The sequence below is a fragment of the Plectrocnemia conspersa genome, unplaced genomic scaffold, assembly GCF_051122295.1.
Source record: "Plectrocnemia conspersa isolate PC_06_02 unplaced genomic scaffold, ASM5112229v1 ptg000006l, whole genome shotgun sequence".
Taxonomy (NCBI): Eukaryota; Metazoa; Arthropoda; class Insecta; order Trichoptera; family Polycentropodidae; genus Plectrocnemia; species Plectrocnemia conspersa.
Window position 1 is genome coordinate 3,051,761 of NW_028277170.1, and position 17,315 is coordinate 3,069,075.

General features: G+C 30.6%; 1 protein-coding gene and 1 long non-coding RNA gene across 8 annotated transcripts in view; both read left to right on the plus strand.

Annotated features, from left to right (window-relative positions):
• Nucleotides 1–8,148, plus strand: part of Imp (IGF-II mRNA-binding protein) — a 58,841-nt gene extending 50,693 nt beyond the window's left edge. For 6 of the 7 annotated variants that reach the window (XM_088187627.1, XM_088187629.1, XM_088187625.1 and 3 more), the window contains 2 exons: nt 2,342–2,587; nt 3,273–8,148. In XM_088187627.1, coding sequence (XP_088043753.1) covers nt 2,342–2,587; nt 3,273–3,371 — 345 coding nt within the window. In that variant the 3' untranslated portion in view covers nt 3,372–8,148. Of the gene's footprint in view, nt 1–2,341; nt 2,588–2,926; nt 3,011–3,272 lie in introns of all 7 variants that reach the window. The other variant, XR_015809934.1, reaches the window with a different exon arrangement.
• A 5,653-nt stretch (nt 8,149–13,801) lies between these two features.
• LOC148234050 (uncharacterized) lies at nt 13,802–16,314 on the plus strand. Its single transcript, XR_015809935.1, has 4 exons — nt 13,802–13,917; nt 14,006–14,122; nt 15,328–15,666; nt 15,732–16,314. It is a non-coding gene; the product is annotated as an uncharacterized LOC148234050 (long non-coding RNA).
• The last annotated feature ends 1,001 nt before the right edge of the window (nt 16,315–17,315 follow it).

A 17,315-nucleotide genomic window follows, 5' to 3' on the forward strand; every position in this document is an offset into this window, starting at 1 on the left:
TTATTTTTATCGATAAAATAACATGAAAATTATTCCGGGACTAGTCCCGGGATCCCGGGATCGACTTATTGCAATACCGAAATCCCGGGATCAAAATTTTGGCCCGGGATTGGAATCCCTAGTTATAAATAATACAGTTACAAATATAATTGTGTATACATTTTAATAAAATAAGTTAAAATAATACATAAAAACTATTTTTTTTATCAGCGAACTTGTTTTTTTTTAATAGGTCAGAAATTTTTTGTGATTTTGATATAATTTGCACTTTTCCCAAAGATGCAGTTAGGTTAAGAAGAGACAAATATCTTATTTTACGACCAGCTACGAAATATGTTCAAATTAGAAATATAGTATATACACAACTATTGCTAAATTGACCTTTTGGTTGCCGAAATTCGATATCGTCATCAGATACATTTTTAATAGGCCGTAGGGTATTTTGTTCAGGGGTAAATAATATTTTTTCCCAACATGTTTGCAAAATACATAAGCAAATTTTGTTCGATCTTTCAGTTCATGCTGTTTAACCAATGATATTTACAATTATATCAATTTTTGTTATCGACATTTTCAAATATCTAAAAAAAAGAAGTTGGCCACTATGACATTTTTCAAAATCCTAGTGAAAAATTCTTTGACTTATAATTTTTTTTTGAAGAAAAAACAAAACGTTGGAGTGAGATGCAGACATTTTATGAGTAGGATTTATCTTTAGCAGCAAATGAAAACATTTCAGTTGCATTAAATTATATTTTCTAACAGCATGTGTACTGTACAGTAAACGTTTTTTCTATTGTTACAGTTAAATTATTTTAGCATGGACTATGAAAATGATACATTTTTTATTTAGATGAATTACTATTTTTTATTATTAAAATGTTTTAAATATATATAAAAAATTGTTTCATACTACTTGATGCACTGGCGCAGTAGCAAGTTTTCAAACTCGAGAATTATAAAGTCGCAATGAATCATTTTTAGTATTGCTTAGCAGCCAAAGAGTTAACCACTTAAATGCCAGTGACTCATTAGTGGGTTGCCTGTTGACTCACTATACACTAGTCTATGATTTTTTCGTTTAAAAACTATGTTCACTGATAAATTTACATGTTAAAAAATATTTATTTTCAGAAAAGTTTATCCATCCCTGCTTTGCCACTAGATATTTCATTCAGATGCCTGAAACATTTGTATACCAAACCCCTTAAAAATAATGTTATTATAACACTAATAAACATGGTACAAATTTGGTATAATCGGTTATTAAGTGTTATAAAGCTTTTATCGACAATTTTTATTTTTAACCAGATTTGAAATCACCAAGAGGTCACAAGCCGTTTTCTCCGATAGAACTGTTCTTTCGTCTTGAGATTATAGTAACATACCAACGTGTGCCCCTAGCTATTTAAATGAACTTTTAAACCGGCGGTCGATTGAAACCATATTGTGGATTAATGGTTAACCACCGAGGGTATAAAAAAACGTGCATTGAATAATTATTTAAGCGTGGCGCTAAAGTTTCTATATAAGTCACTGCGAGAGCTGGATTAGGTTTGTTCCGCAAAATGCGATTAATACCTCCCCCCACCACAGAGTAATCCATGCAGTCTGTTGTGAATAGTATTGTACCAAATTACACCATTGATTCGCTCCGATGTAGAGGAAAGAAAACACATTATTGTATATATTATTATATATGCTCAAAAAGCATCCAGGACTCGGGATCTTTCTCTCGATTTATTAAATATCAAAGGTTAAACTTGAGATGGATGTAATTATATATTATATTATGTAAGGGGAATAGAGAATAATAAATTATTATTTCTTATATAAAGAGTATCTATTCCAATCTCTTTTAACATTTAATCAACTTTTTTTCGTCGCCTGCTGCATGACAAAGGGTACTTTTGCGAAAATTTCGCGCAAGGTTTAGTTAAATAAAATTTTTAAAAATAGTCAAAAACTTTGATTTGTTGACTTGGTACATCTATTAAAATTATTTTATCACTAGTTTTCAATCTGTAGGTCCCATAAGAACAAACTTGAAACCTAATTATTAATTAATATCTAAAAAAATATTTTTATTTTAAATGTATAAATAATTTTAGTAGCATATCAATATTTATCGAGAAAACAATATGAAGAAATAATGTAATAAATTATTTTTCTTTTAATCCTAAAATATATAAAAGAAATAAAATAAGGTTTAATTTCTCAATTCAAACTGTTTATAATGAAGCTGTTATCTTGAGACCGAAAATATTATATATGGTAGATATGCTTGTTAGTAAATGTCACTATAAAAAATTGATTTTATGATATTATTTGTTCTTTTCAGGCTCAATACGCTATCTTCGAAAAAATGAGAGAGGAAGGATTTGTATCTGGTGCTGATGACGTCCGCCTAACTGTAGAGATAATGGTTGCTAGCTCCCAAGTAGGACGCATCATCGGCAAAGGAGGTCAGAACGTGCGAGAGTTGCAACGTGTGACCGGATCGCTCATCAAACTGCCCGAGCAGGGCGCCGCTCAGGCCGACCAAGACACGACTGTTCACATAATAGGACAGTTCTTTAGCGTTCAGGTTCGTATTTTGATTAGCTACTTCCTACGTTAATTTTAATTTAATTTTATGTAATTTTTTAGATAAGAATATAATCTCATGATGTATATTTTCTTTATTATCTATATATTTATATACATATTGTCACAAAGGTTCAGTTTTTATTTGTAAGATCGCTCTGCTGTTGATTTATGTATGTATTTATCTATATTTGCCTGCATTTATATTTGTGTGTTGGTGACGAAGATTGCCAAATGCGGAAGACAAGTATGTTTAAGGTGTTTTTATGATTAAAAATAGTCTTATTTGTTCAATCGGGTTTGGAAAAGAGTTTTACATAAGACAATTTTGTATTTGTAGTGTGTCCCTGATGCGGGATGAGCAGTTGCACGGTTTATAAATGAGTCTGAAAGACGACCGATGCCGACGTACGATTCGATGAAGGTAAATTTTTTTTTACATTGTAGGATTACGTGGCAGGTGCGATGCGAGCAGCAGTTTTATGATGTATATATGATGCGAAATAAAAGTTGTGCGATTTATGTGTTTTTATTTACCTTTGGCTCGTAAGATAAAACGACGCTAGCGATCTGAACTGAACCGAAGTGACAATATTTGATTTATCGGAAGTTAGATGACTTAGGATATAATATACGGGATTAGTTGTTGCTCACGGCTCGGTTTTAACTGGATTATTTGATTTCAGTCTGCCCAAAGGCGTATCAGAGCCATGGTATCCCAGGCGACGGCGCCGGGTCGTCACCGTCGGGGAGGAGCGCCGTCCACCCCTCCTCAGCAACAGTAAAACGAATGAACAGCATACGATATAAGTGTTATTGAACTAGGCGTGCATTCCGCATTTTTTTTAATCAATTATTAAAATATTTTTTAACAATTATTAAAATAGTCTCAGATTTTTACAATACGATGCATATACACATATATTACGATACAATTTTGTTACGACAGAGTATATCTTTACAAATGTTATACATATATATATATATATATACATACATACATATATACATATATATGTATATATATATATAATACAATATAGAGCTCAGTTTTTGTCTACACTGTTTATATCCTCAAATAAATATAGCTAATGCTTTTTTTTATTGTGCAAAGTTAAACCCTGAAATATTTGTAAAGTCAATCGATTATGTCCGGTTAACGTGCACAAGTTAGATTTTTTATATACACATCTATATGTATGCACAATAATTTTTGCTACCATATTTTCAGAATTTATACTTGCAATGTATTATAAGTTCCTTTTTGATTTACGTTTATTTTGATTATACTATTTTTATTATTATTAATTCCGTAACTCTGCGTCATATTGTTATATGTACATACAAACAGTTAGTTAAGTTGCTATTTTTTTAATTATCTCAATTTATTAACGTTACATTTGAAATGAAAAAAAATAATAGTGAAGTTTGCAGTTTTTCAGATTTATTTTATACGAATACCTAATACTACCTCGTCTACGAATTATATTATTATTATAATAGATGGTTTAAAATAATAGGTATACAATATTATTGATTGTTTACAACTTATATGAATATGTGTATCCGCAAAGTGTATATGTATTTGTGTATGGTTATTATTGATTCCTGTAATTTTTGACTTGTGTTTCAACAGAAGTTATTATATATATATATATAAATATATATATATATATATATATATATATATATATATATATATATATATATATATATATATATATATATATATGTATATATATAAATATATATATATATATATACACACCTATATTGGATGGCATTAATTTTAAACTTTTTTATTGTTATATAAATATAAAATGTGGAGGTGCTACTCCTGATCCTTATATTGTTACAAGTTCATCGAATTACGAAGCGCCAAATAACTAATCAAAGAAAGCGGTTTCAAAGTATTTTTTTTTTTATATAATTTTTTTAAATATTTTTTTGGCTCGGTACATTTTGAAAATCGCCGCCCAGTTGATAGGAAAAATGAGGAGCCCTCTGTACACAAGGATAATTATCAACACTCAGTGGATAAAAGAATGATCGGCAATGTCCGCTAATGGACTCAAGAAAAATATGTCAAAAAAATATTTTTTTTAGTTTTAGTTCAATTTTATTTTATGGTATGATTTTTACGATATGATAGTGTGCGTAATTATCCTTTTTCGGAATGAAAGAAAGTGGCATTGTATAATTTATTTTTGCACTGTTCATAAGGATATACACACAACACACAATACAGCTTAGCAGTAAAGAGTCGCTCGATGTGATTCCACTCAGTGTCTTCTTTTTCTACCTCTGAAACATTGTTACCACCCAGTTTTTAGAATTTTAGATAGTTTAGATACGAAATTATCAGTTTATATTATTAATCCACATTCACATGATATAAGTGTATATACCGTACACAAACTAAATATATATATTAAATGTTGCACTAAAACTTTTGTATGTATATTATATAAATTTTGAACTTATGGTTTACGGCTAGACAACGGGAGTGCGAAACCTTGGTCATTGTTGCCAGCTGCACACCATCTCAAGGTTTTGAATATTTTATTTTACCGCTTTTCATTTTTGATTATGTTTATACCATTTTTTGTAGTTGTTTTACCAGAACTTTCTCGTTCTGTCATTATTTTTTATCAATGAATACTAAAATACTTTTTTTTTTATTATGTTCGACGTTTCTCCAATTTGTGTCGGCGTGTCGCAACTAAAGCGGCGTGTCATTTATTAAATTATAACATTTTTCTAAATTAATAAATTGTCTTTTATTTTCGAGCTTCCTAAAGAGTAAGCTAAATCAAATTGAAGCCGTTTCGATAAAACGAAACGGATTTCTTAACACAGTCTTGTTATAAGTGATGCAACTTTGCTTATATCGTTAAAGCTAAATATGTAATGAGATTTTGTAGGTGAAAGTTGTATTATACGTTTTATTTAATAGATTTTGGATTTTATGCAATATATCCGCACATTATCAGAATATTTCCACAACGCCCAAAATCAGAACAACCTAAAAGTGTACTATTATTTTAATTATTTTTTTCTAAAGAGTTTTAGCTTACTCGGAAGCATGCACTTTAGTGCCAAAACTTTCAAACACAGTATATGCTGTGGTCTCGATTATTGACTACGATATTTCCGATGGTCCCATTTTATGACTTCTTGTCGTATCGTTCATTTTTAATTTCAAATCTTTTATTTTTGCCTAATATAGTGTTTAATTTTAACCTTTTAACTCATGTCAGTAAATAAGAACACTAAAGATCTCGAGATTTTAATATGTATTTAATTTTAACGATATATTGTAATAAAAAATTTAACCACTTGATAGTTGTGACTGTGACTTTTTAGGACTTGATCCCAATCTGGAATTGAAACTAAATATAAAAGAATTTCAGGTTTTCTTTGTTTTTGGGCGACGGCCGAAAACGTTTTTTAGCGACGAACGGAAAACAGAGGGTCACCAACATAAACGTTTGCAAATACACGGAGCGAGCTTCCGCTGTTGCCGAATATACACACTCCGACTACCTCAATATTGTCGTCGTAGTCATCGTCGACGACGACTACAATGTAATCACAGTTCCGCTCCTCAACGGGAATCACAGATTGGTGCTATATAAATACAATAGTTTATTTTTTGCATCGGCGACGGCGCGAGGCTGCTGGTCGGCGTATTTGCAAACTGAAATATCCGTTAAAACGATAACTCACCGACGACGTAACGCTGACGCTTTGGAAATTGCTTGTGTCTTCATCGGATTTTTGTTAATTATCATTACTTTTTTTATGTTTGTGTCATTTTCGTACGCGCACGCAAACACTTACCGATTTATGTAAGTCAACGTAGCATAAACGAAAATATGGTGCTTTAATTGTTAATGGTTTATTTTAATCAAAATGGTCGAACAGTGTCACCAATCTGACGACTGATTTTATCACCATCTTTAGTTTTAATATATGTATGTAAAAAACTAATTATTTCTTGGTTAATTTTCATTTAGTGTATTTATTAATATTTTTTAAAATATATAAAATGGTCCATGAGTCGTTTTACCATTTAAAAATTGAACGACTTTAACTGAACGTGAAAATGCTTTTGATTATTCAGCTAACTCCTTATGAAAGTAGTTAAAGTTTTCAAATTGAACTGTTATAAATATCTCTTACTGAGAAATTAATTTCATAAATAGTAAAGCGACTCAATCGTTGATTAGATGATGATAACATTGCCGTAATTTTTACTGTATGTGTAATACGATTGCGTACGTGAACACGTATGCTCCGTCGGTTTATGTATGTGCGTATTTTGAAAATACTCGCAATTTCCGTTGTATTTATATTATATATTTTTGTGAAGGTGCATATGTTAAGATGACGGCGACGATTTTATGTAAATAAGCATTGGTCCGATCGCGCGTCGCTTTCTTTTAAGTCATTAACGTAGGACTCCGATAGCGCGTCGAGAGGTTGTTGACGAACGCGTTATCGACTCACCAGGGTATATGATATTCTTCTTCGCGTTTAACTCGCACACGCGATCGGATCTGTCGTTTTTGATCGCTTTCCTTCCCAACAACTGCCGACGGTTACGACTTTATGTCAATTTTATTTACCCATATTCAATATATATGTATTTGTACAATACAGCATAAAAAAAATATATATACATTGACGATAAAAAAAATATGTATTGAACAGTTCGCCGATTTTATCGCATTAGCGACGGAAGGGTAAGCGTTGTTTTATTTTATTGGAGTTTTAGGGTAAATCGTCACGACAGTCGACGTCGTATTTTATTTTGGAACGGCACGGTACGATTTCGAGTCGTTGCTAAATTAACGTTAGAGAGTGATTTCAAAGGATGGACTTTGTAAAAATGGTGATACCGTAGCGTAAAGTGACCGATTGCGTCACATTGTTTTCTATCTTATATAGGATTTATTAAAAAAAAACTTAACAAGTTGTATATGTGCCAAGTGAGATATTTTAATGAGAGAGAGATTATTAGAGGAGTGTAAAATTAAATTTAAAAAAATGTAATTTGTTAATAAATTCCAAGGCTGCCCAAAAGTATTTTTGTATGGATTAAAAAATATATATCCTTAAAAAGTTATTAACTATTTAATGAATATGGAAAAATACACAGGTTTTTAAAATATATATATCTATATATATCTCGTATAAAAATCTTGGATATACATAATATATAAACATATGCTTGAATATAATTTATTTGGTTATAGATTTTTTATCCCAAATTAATTTTTAGGGCATGTCGATTTTTTATCTATTTTTTTAAACGTTGAATGATATTTTTGTACGCATCAATATTAACACACATCGACACACACACACAAACACATACACTAACATACACACACATACAAAGACAAGAAACAAATTTTAAGGGTTTTCAATCTCATCTCAATGAAATTTCAGATATGCTGGCACAGCTGAAAAATTGATGGATCTCATTAACATTGGTGTAATAAATATTGAAAAAAATAAAGAAAGAAACTGAGCAATTTCGGCATTTTACAAAAAGAGAAGAATAACTAAACAATTGACGACGACGATTTAATTTTACATGCTACCTACGGGACTCGCTCTAGATATCAAAAAGTAATTTTTTTGGGAGCGTTGATGTGCGAAAAAACGAAATAGCAGTCTTCTGATGTATAAGAAGGATTGTACGGCGACGACGCCGCAAATACTTAGACAAAATTAGTTATGATCACACACGAATACGTGTAATATTTACGTACGTGCGTGTTTTCAAAACTGGATAACTCGCGTACCGATTAACAAAAAATAAATATAACAAAAGCGATGCGTCAGCTTTGGCGATTAACATTGTTTTGTGTTGGATTTAGGCAAAAAACGGTCATTAAAAATCGACGACAAATTATAACAAATCAAACCGAACATTATGCATTCTGTGCTTCAGTCTGCATTCGTAGAGGACGTTAGGCCGCTAACGGACAACATTCTGTCGCTTTATTGCAAAGTGCAGAAAGAAAAATTATTTATGTGATTAAATTTTTTGCGGTCTGATGTCCTTTTAAAATATAGTGTTTAAGTGTTCCCTTGGATGTATACTTACATTAATTGAAAAAAATATGGTAAACGAATAAATTTAATACAAAAAAAATATATTTAAAAATAAAAATTAAAAAAACTGTTAAAATAAATATATATATATATATATATATATATATATATATATATATATATAAATATGTATGTATATATATATATATATATTTACGGTAATGTGATGATTTTCTCAAAATGAATGTAATAGATTTCCGTTATTGAATGTTTCATAATAAAATATATATATATATATATATATATATATATATATATATATATATATATATATATATATATATATATATATATATATATATATATATATATATATATACATATATATATATACATATATATATATATATATATATATATATATATATATATATATATATATATATACATACATATATATACGATAAAAAATATAATTGTTTTTTAAATGTTGCATAGATAAATTTGTGGTGTTTTTTGAATCATTATGTATTATTATATTACGTATGTTTAGCATGTACTTAACTATTAAAAACACAAAAATGCAAAATTGAAGCACAGCGGAAAGTAAACGATAAGATTAAAGACGATTGCCGACGCCGACGGGAATCGTTTATAGTGAGTGCCGATATTCATAGATATCACTGAGACTGGTCACTCTGGATGTGCTCTTTTTTAATTATTGTATCACTACAATACATGTAAATGTCGCTTTTTCAAAAACAAATACTTATTATATTATTACGTAGGTACCTAAAAAAGAATCGATGTCATTTTTTTTTATTGTCGATAAACTAAAATGAAAAAAAAAGACACTGGAATTGTCCGTTTATAAAGATATCTTTATAGCTTTGTACGTTTGTTTAGTTGCGTTTGCATTTTAGAAAGTATGTATATTTAACATAAAAAAGAAAAGTATATTAATATGCCTTTCTGTCCCATTAGTCGAATGACAATTTCACGTGGCTTTTGGTTTTTAGAACTTTCGTATACAAATATATAAAATCTGATATTTTATTACGTGTTACGTATTATGTATTTCTTTTATTTTGATTTTAAAGTTCTGAAACGGTCAAGAGAACTACTGAGCAAACGAGTGCTACCGTTTCAGAATCTGTTTAAAAATATATTTTTCTAGCGTCCCGGTACGGTCGAGGAGACTGAACTACACTGTGAGCCGTTCCGGGGCTGCGTGGTAATTTTAAGTGCGATTGTATTATAATTTTGATTTAACGTTTTAAGTTTAATTACACAATTATGTACTATAAGTCATTGTTTATCAATATCCAGTTTCATTTTGAGTTCATGTTTGAACTATTTTACATAACATACCAAAATGGACGGGAACAAATCGCGGTGGGTCGAATGCTTGATAAACAGGCCATATAGTTGTGCAAAGACATTTTTTCAATCTTGAAAGCCATTGATTTTTAGAATGGTGCCATGCACATGCGCTCTACCGTGGTTTTTTTTTTAATAATTTTTAAGTCTTGTTAGGTTTGTTCTTTATTTACTTTGCCAAAACTGTGTATATCTAATTTTTGAGATAGAATTTTTACATTATATCTTTTGTCATGTTTTTGGGATAAAAATTGCATATACATATATGAAACTTACATATTATAAATGTCTTGGAGAATTTAAAAATTATTTTAAAATTAAATTTATGAAAATTTAAAAAATGGAACGAAAAATAGTTTTGTCAGTTATTTCTGTAAGGATTTGGTTTATTCATGTAATAAAAATATAAAAAATAGTGAGTTTTTGATTTGGACTATCTCACAATACCTAATTTATTTCGCAAGAAAACTCCCACGCTTATTTACCAGAATAAAAAATCTCAATTATTCTACAATTTCCTACCAACAACGGGAGTGTTGAAATGGACTGAGTTTTTTTAAAAAAAAAAATAGTATGTATTAATTTTAGTTATTTGCAACTAACTACGCACATGCATAATACTACTAAAGCCAACAATATTGCATCTTTCAAATTTTTTCCACAAACTTTGTTATATAAAAATTAAATAAGTTTCATTTCGTATGAAGGACAGAAATTCATTTTTGGCCGTCTATTGTCCTGTCACAGCTGATAACAATTGGTGATTTACGACTAGTGTATCTCATCTTTATCTTCCTCACATTTTAAATGGTTCTTAGGATTTGGGTTAATAACTATTATACATTTTCGCGTATTGTGTTCAATAGTCTATAAGTTCACATGTCGCTTTGTACAATTTTCATGCGTTCAATAGTATTGTGTTCAGTTGTCTATGGTAGTTAATTTTTTAAGAATTTTCAATACCCAATATGTATGACATAGTCCAATTTTAGTTAATCGACACGATAATCATCCGTAAGATTAAGAAAATCTAGATAGACCTAATCTGTGATGATCGATCGGAATTATAATTATATAATAATCACTAATTTCGATCTCCCAGACACGATATAAATATGGAAACACATGTCCATATAAGATTCAAAGCTAGGTCTTTCAAGTCAATAGTCAGAGACTTACACTACTCGTTTATCGTGCTAGTTATCTTGTATTCTGTAAGTTTGTATATGTCACTTTTATGTATATGATTTTTTACAGAAAATTGAAGATTTTAAAGAGCTTAAGCAACAAGCGAAAACCGGCTTGCCAAAAGTTGATTACAGAATACTAATAAAAAAACAGCAAGAAAATGACGGAAGCACACCTGATCCTGGTGCATTAAAATAACTTTTCAAAAGATAAGTTTACGATTATTATTATAACTACCAGGGCCGGCCCTATTTTATTTAGCGCCTCAGGCAAAAATTAAGCTATTCTCTCCCCCTACATATCAAAATATTACATTAAAATATCATACACCAATCCTACTTCACCGTCAATTATCTTTCGAAAATCATTAAGTTTATAGTAATTCAAATTAACTACAAGCATTTTAAATTTTACAGTAGTTATTTATTATATTATAATTATTTAAGACCTAAAAAATAGAGCAACGCTAAAAAACAGCAGTGAAAACCATTATATGTTATCCATAGAACTGTGGCGGCGTTCTGACAGTTTTCAGTGCTGCCACACCACCGCTCAACTTGTGAAGCGGGTGGTTTTTAAACAATTGGCTAAATATACATTCTTTTCTTTTCACTCACCATGACAACGGTCTAACACCCCGGTTCCTCGCCAGCTCTCTAAAAAAGGTCGTTTATTTAAGTAGCCCTCAAAAACTACATACGCTACAGAACAATGAATATAATAGTAGCTAACCAAAGTGCACTTAGAAGAGTGACGAGGTGCAGAGAGTAAAATATATGGTTACTATGAGACAATCATCGAGTGGCTCTATTATAAGGGGAGCATAGAAGATATACCATTACGTTTCAATGCAATCCCTTTTTAATAAATGTAAAATTATTATCTATATATAAAAAAGTTTTTAGAATATATTTTGCAGTTTTAAACAATAATAAAAATGGTGAGTTTAGAACCCCAGTACAATTGGCATGTTGTCGAAAATAATTTATAAGTAAGTTCAATATAATAAATATGACCATTTATAAGCTTAAATAAATAAATTATGTTTTCCGATACTCGTGAAAATGGGGGGCTTGTTGTTGTCGCACAATTGGAATAGCTTAGAGCAGGGGTCCCCAACCCCGTGCCCGCGGGCGCCATGGCGCCCGCGGACCGATTTGTGTGCGCCCGCCACTATTCGACCACAATAGAATTTTTTTCACAAACACTAATTAAATTTTTTAATTATCTTTAATTATTTGTTATGCCTCTACTACACTCTCTCGAAGTTATCCGAACCGAAACTACAACTGAAATCAGCCGAGATCGCCGACTTTTTTCCGATTATAGGTCCTGTAAGTAGCAAAAAAGGAATCTTTGACGAGTCAGGTGGTGCCCGCCGCCCTACCGATATTGTAAAATGCGCTCTAGGATACAAAAAAGTTGGGAACCCCTGGCCTAGAGTATCTCTTTATCTAAATCTGGCTCTGGTCGTATATTTGTGTTTATCGAAGAGGTAATAATAATTTGGAACGTAAACCCTAAAATGGCGCTTAAAATAAAGTTCTATAGTATCCGTATTGTATACATTCTCAACCAGCACCTTAACACTTTAATGACTATTACTGATGCTCAAATTTATACATACCAATGTGTAATCCTATTTTAAGTCTACAACAAAACATGAAAACATAATTGATATATTGGCAGGATAACTTCTTTTTGGCTAATTTTTGTTCGGTTTTACAATCTTGTTTTAATTTCAGCATTGTCTTTTTGGCGACAGGTGGTGCCGAGTTGCGATTAAGCACAGAGTGAGCCACTAAGTAGTATTTGATTGAAGATTAATTTGGTTTACATGTTGTTTAATATATAAATGAATGGTGCACCGCCGTCACATCAGTGTTAACAGAGTACCGCCAAGTTTAAGCAATAAAAAAAAGAGAAAAATTACGGTATATTAAAATTATATAAAAGAAATATTCAACGGAAGATAGACAATTGTTTTTTTTGCCGAGGCAAATACTAATACTGATAATTAATTTATAAAGCAGTGGATGGTAATCATGGCATATATAATTTGTCCTGATTTTTTTATTTTAATCAGTTTTGTCTTATCACACTAGACGAATCTAAGAAATCTATTTATAAATATTTGTAAAACAAAGCTTCTAATTCCAATTTTTTTCATTTGTGAAATTACTGATGCTACGGAAAGATAAATATAATATAAAAAAGTATATTATATTTATTATAATACTCCTATTCATTAGGGGTATTGATAATAAATATAATATAATTTAAGAAATGACTTCTTTGGTGCCATTAAATACCACAACTAAATCTCTTAATTGGTATTAAAGAGTAAAAATTGTATTCAAGCGATCTAGTTTATCCGTTGTTAATATATCTGGTATATCTACTTATGGCACACCGACAATGGTTTGTTTAGCTCTTTGACCAAGAGGATCACAATTAATAAAATACGAAGTACATGTCGCCAGAAACTCACGGTTGATAAAAAATGGCTTGTAGATTTATTTTATGCTAACATAAATATTTTAATATACAACTTATTTAATTAATTTTGTGGCAATGGTCATATTAAAAGTTGCTACGACCAATTCAATGTCAAAGCAATGTTTAGCCGTTATAGCGCATCGTGACGACTGAAGAGTATTCGCCGGTTGCTGACTTGGTGCTTTTATCGTTGTTGTAAGTCATGAGAAAATATCATGTCCGTCATTTAGTTCTAGATTTTATTAGCTATAACTAAATTTTAACGAAAACAAATTTTTTTTAGTGAGGTTAGATCGTTATGCCGAAGTAAAACGTAGCTTTCAACAAGCACGAAGAGCCCTCATTGAAGACAACTAAGGAAGATATTGACTACAAGGAGACTGGTGATATTAACTCCGAGGTAATTTGTCAATACTTTTATGTTTCGATATATAAGGACGGAATAGCACTTAAATTTACTAGTCTCAGACTAGTAAATTTAAGGTTGCGGGTTTGAGTCCCAGCAGCGGCACTCAAATTTGTATTTATAAAAAATGCGCTATTATTAAAAACCGGCCCCAGCTACAGTGACATATATTGGTTATAAATTATGTTACACATAATAATTTATAATTATTAATATAGATGGATGTCACCGATTCCCAGACTTTCAGTCTGGTGGTTATTACTTACTTTGTAGGTATTCATTATATCTGATTGACTACTCTATTTGTACAGATTTACCCCGTTGTAACGCATTGGGCTTACGCCTGTCGAAATAGTTTTTTCATGAGTATATTCACGATAAAAAGTGCTATGCTCAAATATTCCACTGTCACTATATCGTCCGTAGTTATAGTCCGTTCAAGATGTTAACGCTCATCGTGTTGTCTCAGGGTGCGTGTACGCATTCATGCATACATATACAGTTTTCCACGAATTTTTGTACACCGATATGAGAACGCTACCAATACTAAATCAGGACTGTTTTTAAATTGGGGTGACCATGCGTTGGAAATTGAATTAAAAACTATAATGTTTCGGGCTCAAACACGTTTGCGATGTTATTGTTCTTTGTTTACATATATCTTAAACTAGTATTAAATATTTACATTCTGTCACGTACAACCCATAAATTATGTTTTAGATGTCACTGCGCTCGATGGTTAACAGTATTTTTGTTAAAATTTGTCCCTTAAGTGATTTTATGACGGGTCATAAAACGGGCCATTTTCGCTCACCTTTATTAATCTGCGCCAACGTTTTAAATAATATTTTGGTGATAAGGTTTTATTACTTTATGGCAAGTTTTTGCTATTTTGAAAGAGACATCTGACAACCGTTTTAAACTGAATTGTATAAAAGACCGATGTCTGTATTCAGTTCAGAGAGTTTGTGAGTGTGGTGAAGTTCGGACAGATCTGTTCCTGCCATTTATCTCGAGGCGCTAAAAATGAATCATTTAAGATCGAAACCAATACATCGACAAACTAAACAAGTTATAATCACGGTATATTTGGTTTTAACAGAAGAATATAATAATGGTTCTTTAACGACACCTGTTTAAAAACAAGTAATTCAAAAAATATATATATATTATTATTCTAAATATTACTACATTTTTAGGTATCCAAGTTGACTGGCTATGTATTCAACAATCAGAAGAATTATTACGGAATACAACAAAAGAAATAAAATTGGAGGAATACTTAATTCTTCAAAGAAGATGAAACCAAAGCAAAACAGAATGTAGACGACTTCCATTTGCAACGTAAAGAATTCCCGACTCTTAAGAAATTTATTCTTATAATCAATGAGAAAACAAATTTAAATGGTGGAAAAAGTACGCTAAACAAATTAATTAAAAATATAGTCCTTCAATAAAAACACGATATCGCTGAGAATTAAGAGAAATCGTAGATATCCAAGAGGAGGTGGAGCTAGAGAGAGAACTCAAAATGATGGGTATGCTTTCTTTGATGGAATATAAAGTATATATTCGTTAGTATATTTAATGTTATACATTACAGATGGAGAGAAAGAAGTAAATCAAAACAAAGAGATGAGTTTTGAACCTACAAAGAAATGAGAATGCCGAAATAGTGCTCCCATCACCCGACAGGGAGCTCAAACTGGAGATGGAGACAAAGTGGACAAAGGCTTGGAGACTAATTTAAATTTACATTTTAATGATTTCATTTAATTTAGCATAGTTTTAATTTAATTAATTTAATTTTCAGATTGAATTTTCTTAAGAAACTAAGATGTTTGATAATAATTTATTTATCTTGATAAAAGTGTATAAAAAAATAATGTATATATGTTTTACATGAAAAATTATCGTTATGTTACTACTAGCGGTAATTGCTGGAATGGAAAAATTAATTTAAATATAATGCTGTATTATACCATCGGGTGTATAATCCAAAATATCCAAAACTTAATTTCTTGGTAATCAAAAAATTATTGTAAATAATGTATTTTGTGATTATATAAATGAAAGATATGGAATAAGTTATAATGTAACAATTTAATTTAGCGTAAATCTTCATATTGTAAAATTTTCTGTCTTGAATCTTATCATATTTTTATATTAAACGAATTGAGTTCATATTTTTTGTGGTTTCATTATATTATAATAGACATGTGTGTCGCAAAATATATCTATTAAAGAAAAATATGATTTGGGTAGATATTTGATTCGACCTGGTTTTATATTTACAATGGGACAACCGTCCTAAACATTAACATTAAGTGTACATCTGTCGATACATTTTTGAGTCAAAAGTTCATATCATTTGAAAATAAATGTAAATACCAATAATATAACATGTTACACATTGTCTCAGATATAAAAGGTGATCCAACTTTAGTTTCTGAACTATTTTTGAAAAAAACCCACAAATAAAAGAATATTTTCCGATCTTTTTATTAAACGAGTATTTTATGTATTTCATTAATTATGAAAAATAATGTCAATTGAATGGCCACCTCTGGACCTTTTGCAGCAGCCGATCCTTTCGATGACATTTTCGTACATTTCAGGCAGTATCTCGGCTATAACTTGGCGGATGTTGGTCTTAAGGTGCTCCTTCGTTTCGGGTTTGTTGGCGTGGACACGATTCTTAACCGACTCAAAAAAATCCAACAGCGTTAAATCGCATGATCTTGGTGGCCGTGAAATAATGCGATCTAGAAACGTTGTGTGGCAAGTTGCGCCGTCTTGTTGGAACCACATGTCTTCCACAGCAATATTTTCGATTTTGTGGCAAAAATAATTGGTTATCACGTGCCTAAAAATCCTATCATTGTTATTATAAACGTTGATCCACCCCGTCTTTGCAATGGTACCAGATTGACAGTCAATAAATTGTTAAAAAATATCATCAAAGCAACAATTTTAACTGGCAAATTCAAATGAGAAAATGTGCTGCTACCACACATACCAATGATTCCAATAGATATACCATTCCTATTCAAACAATTGCAATTTCCAATTAAACTGGCTTTTGCAATAACGATAAGCAAATCACAAGATCGATCGTTGCGAATATGTGGAATGAATTTGTAGAATCCATGTTTTTCTCATTGTCAATCATACGTTGCATGCTCCC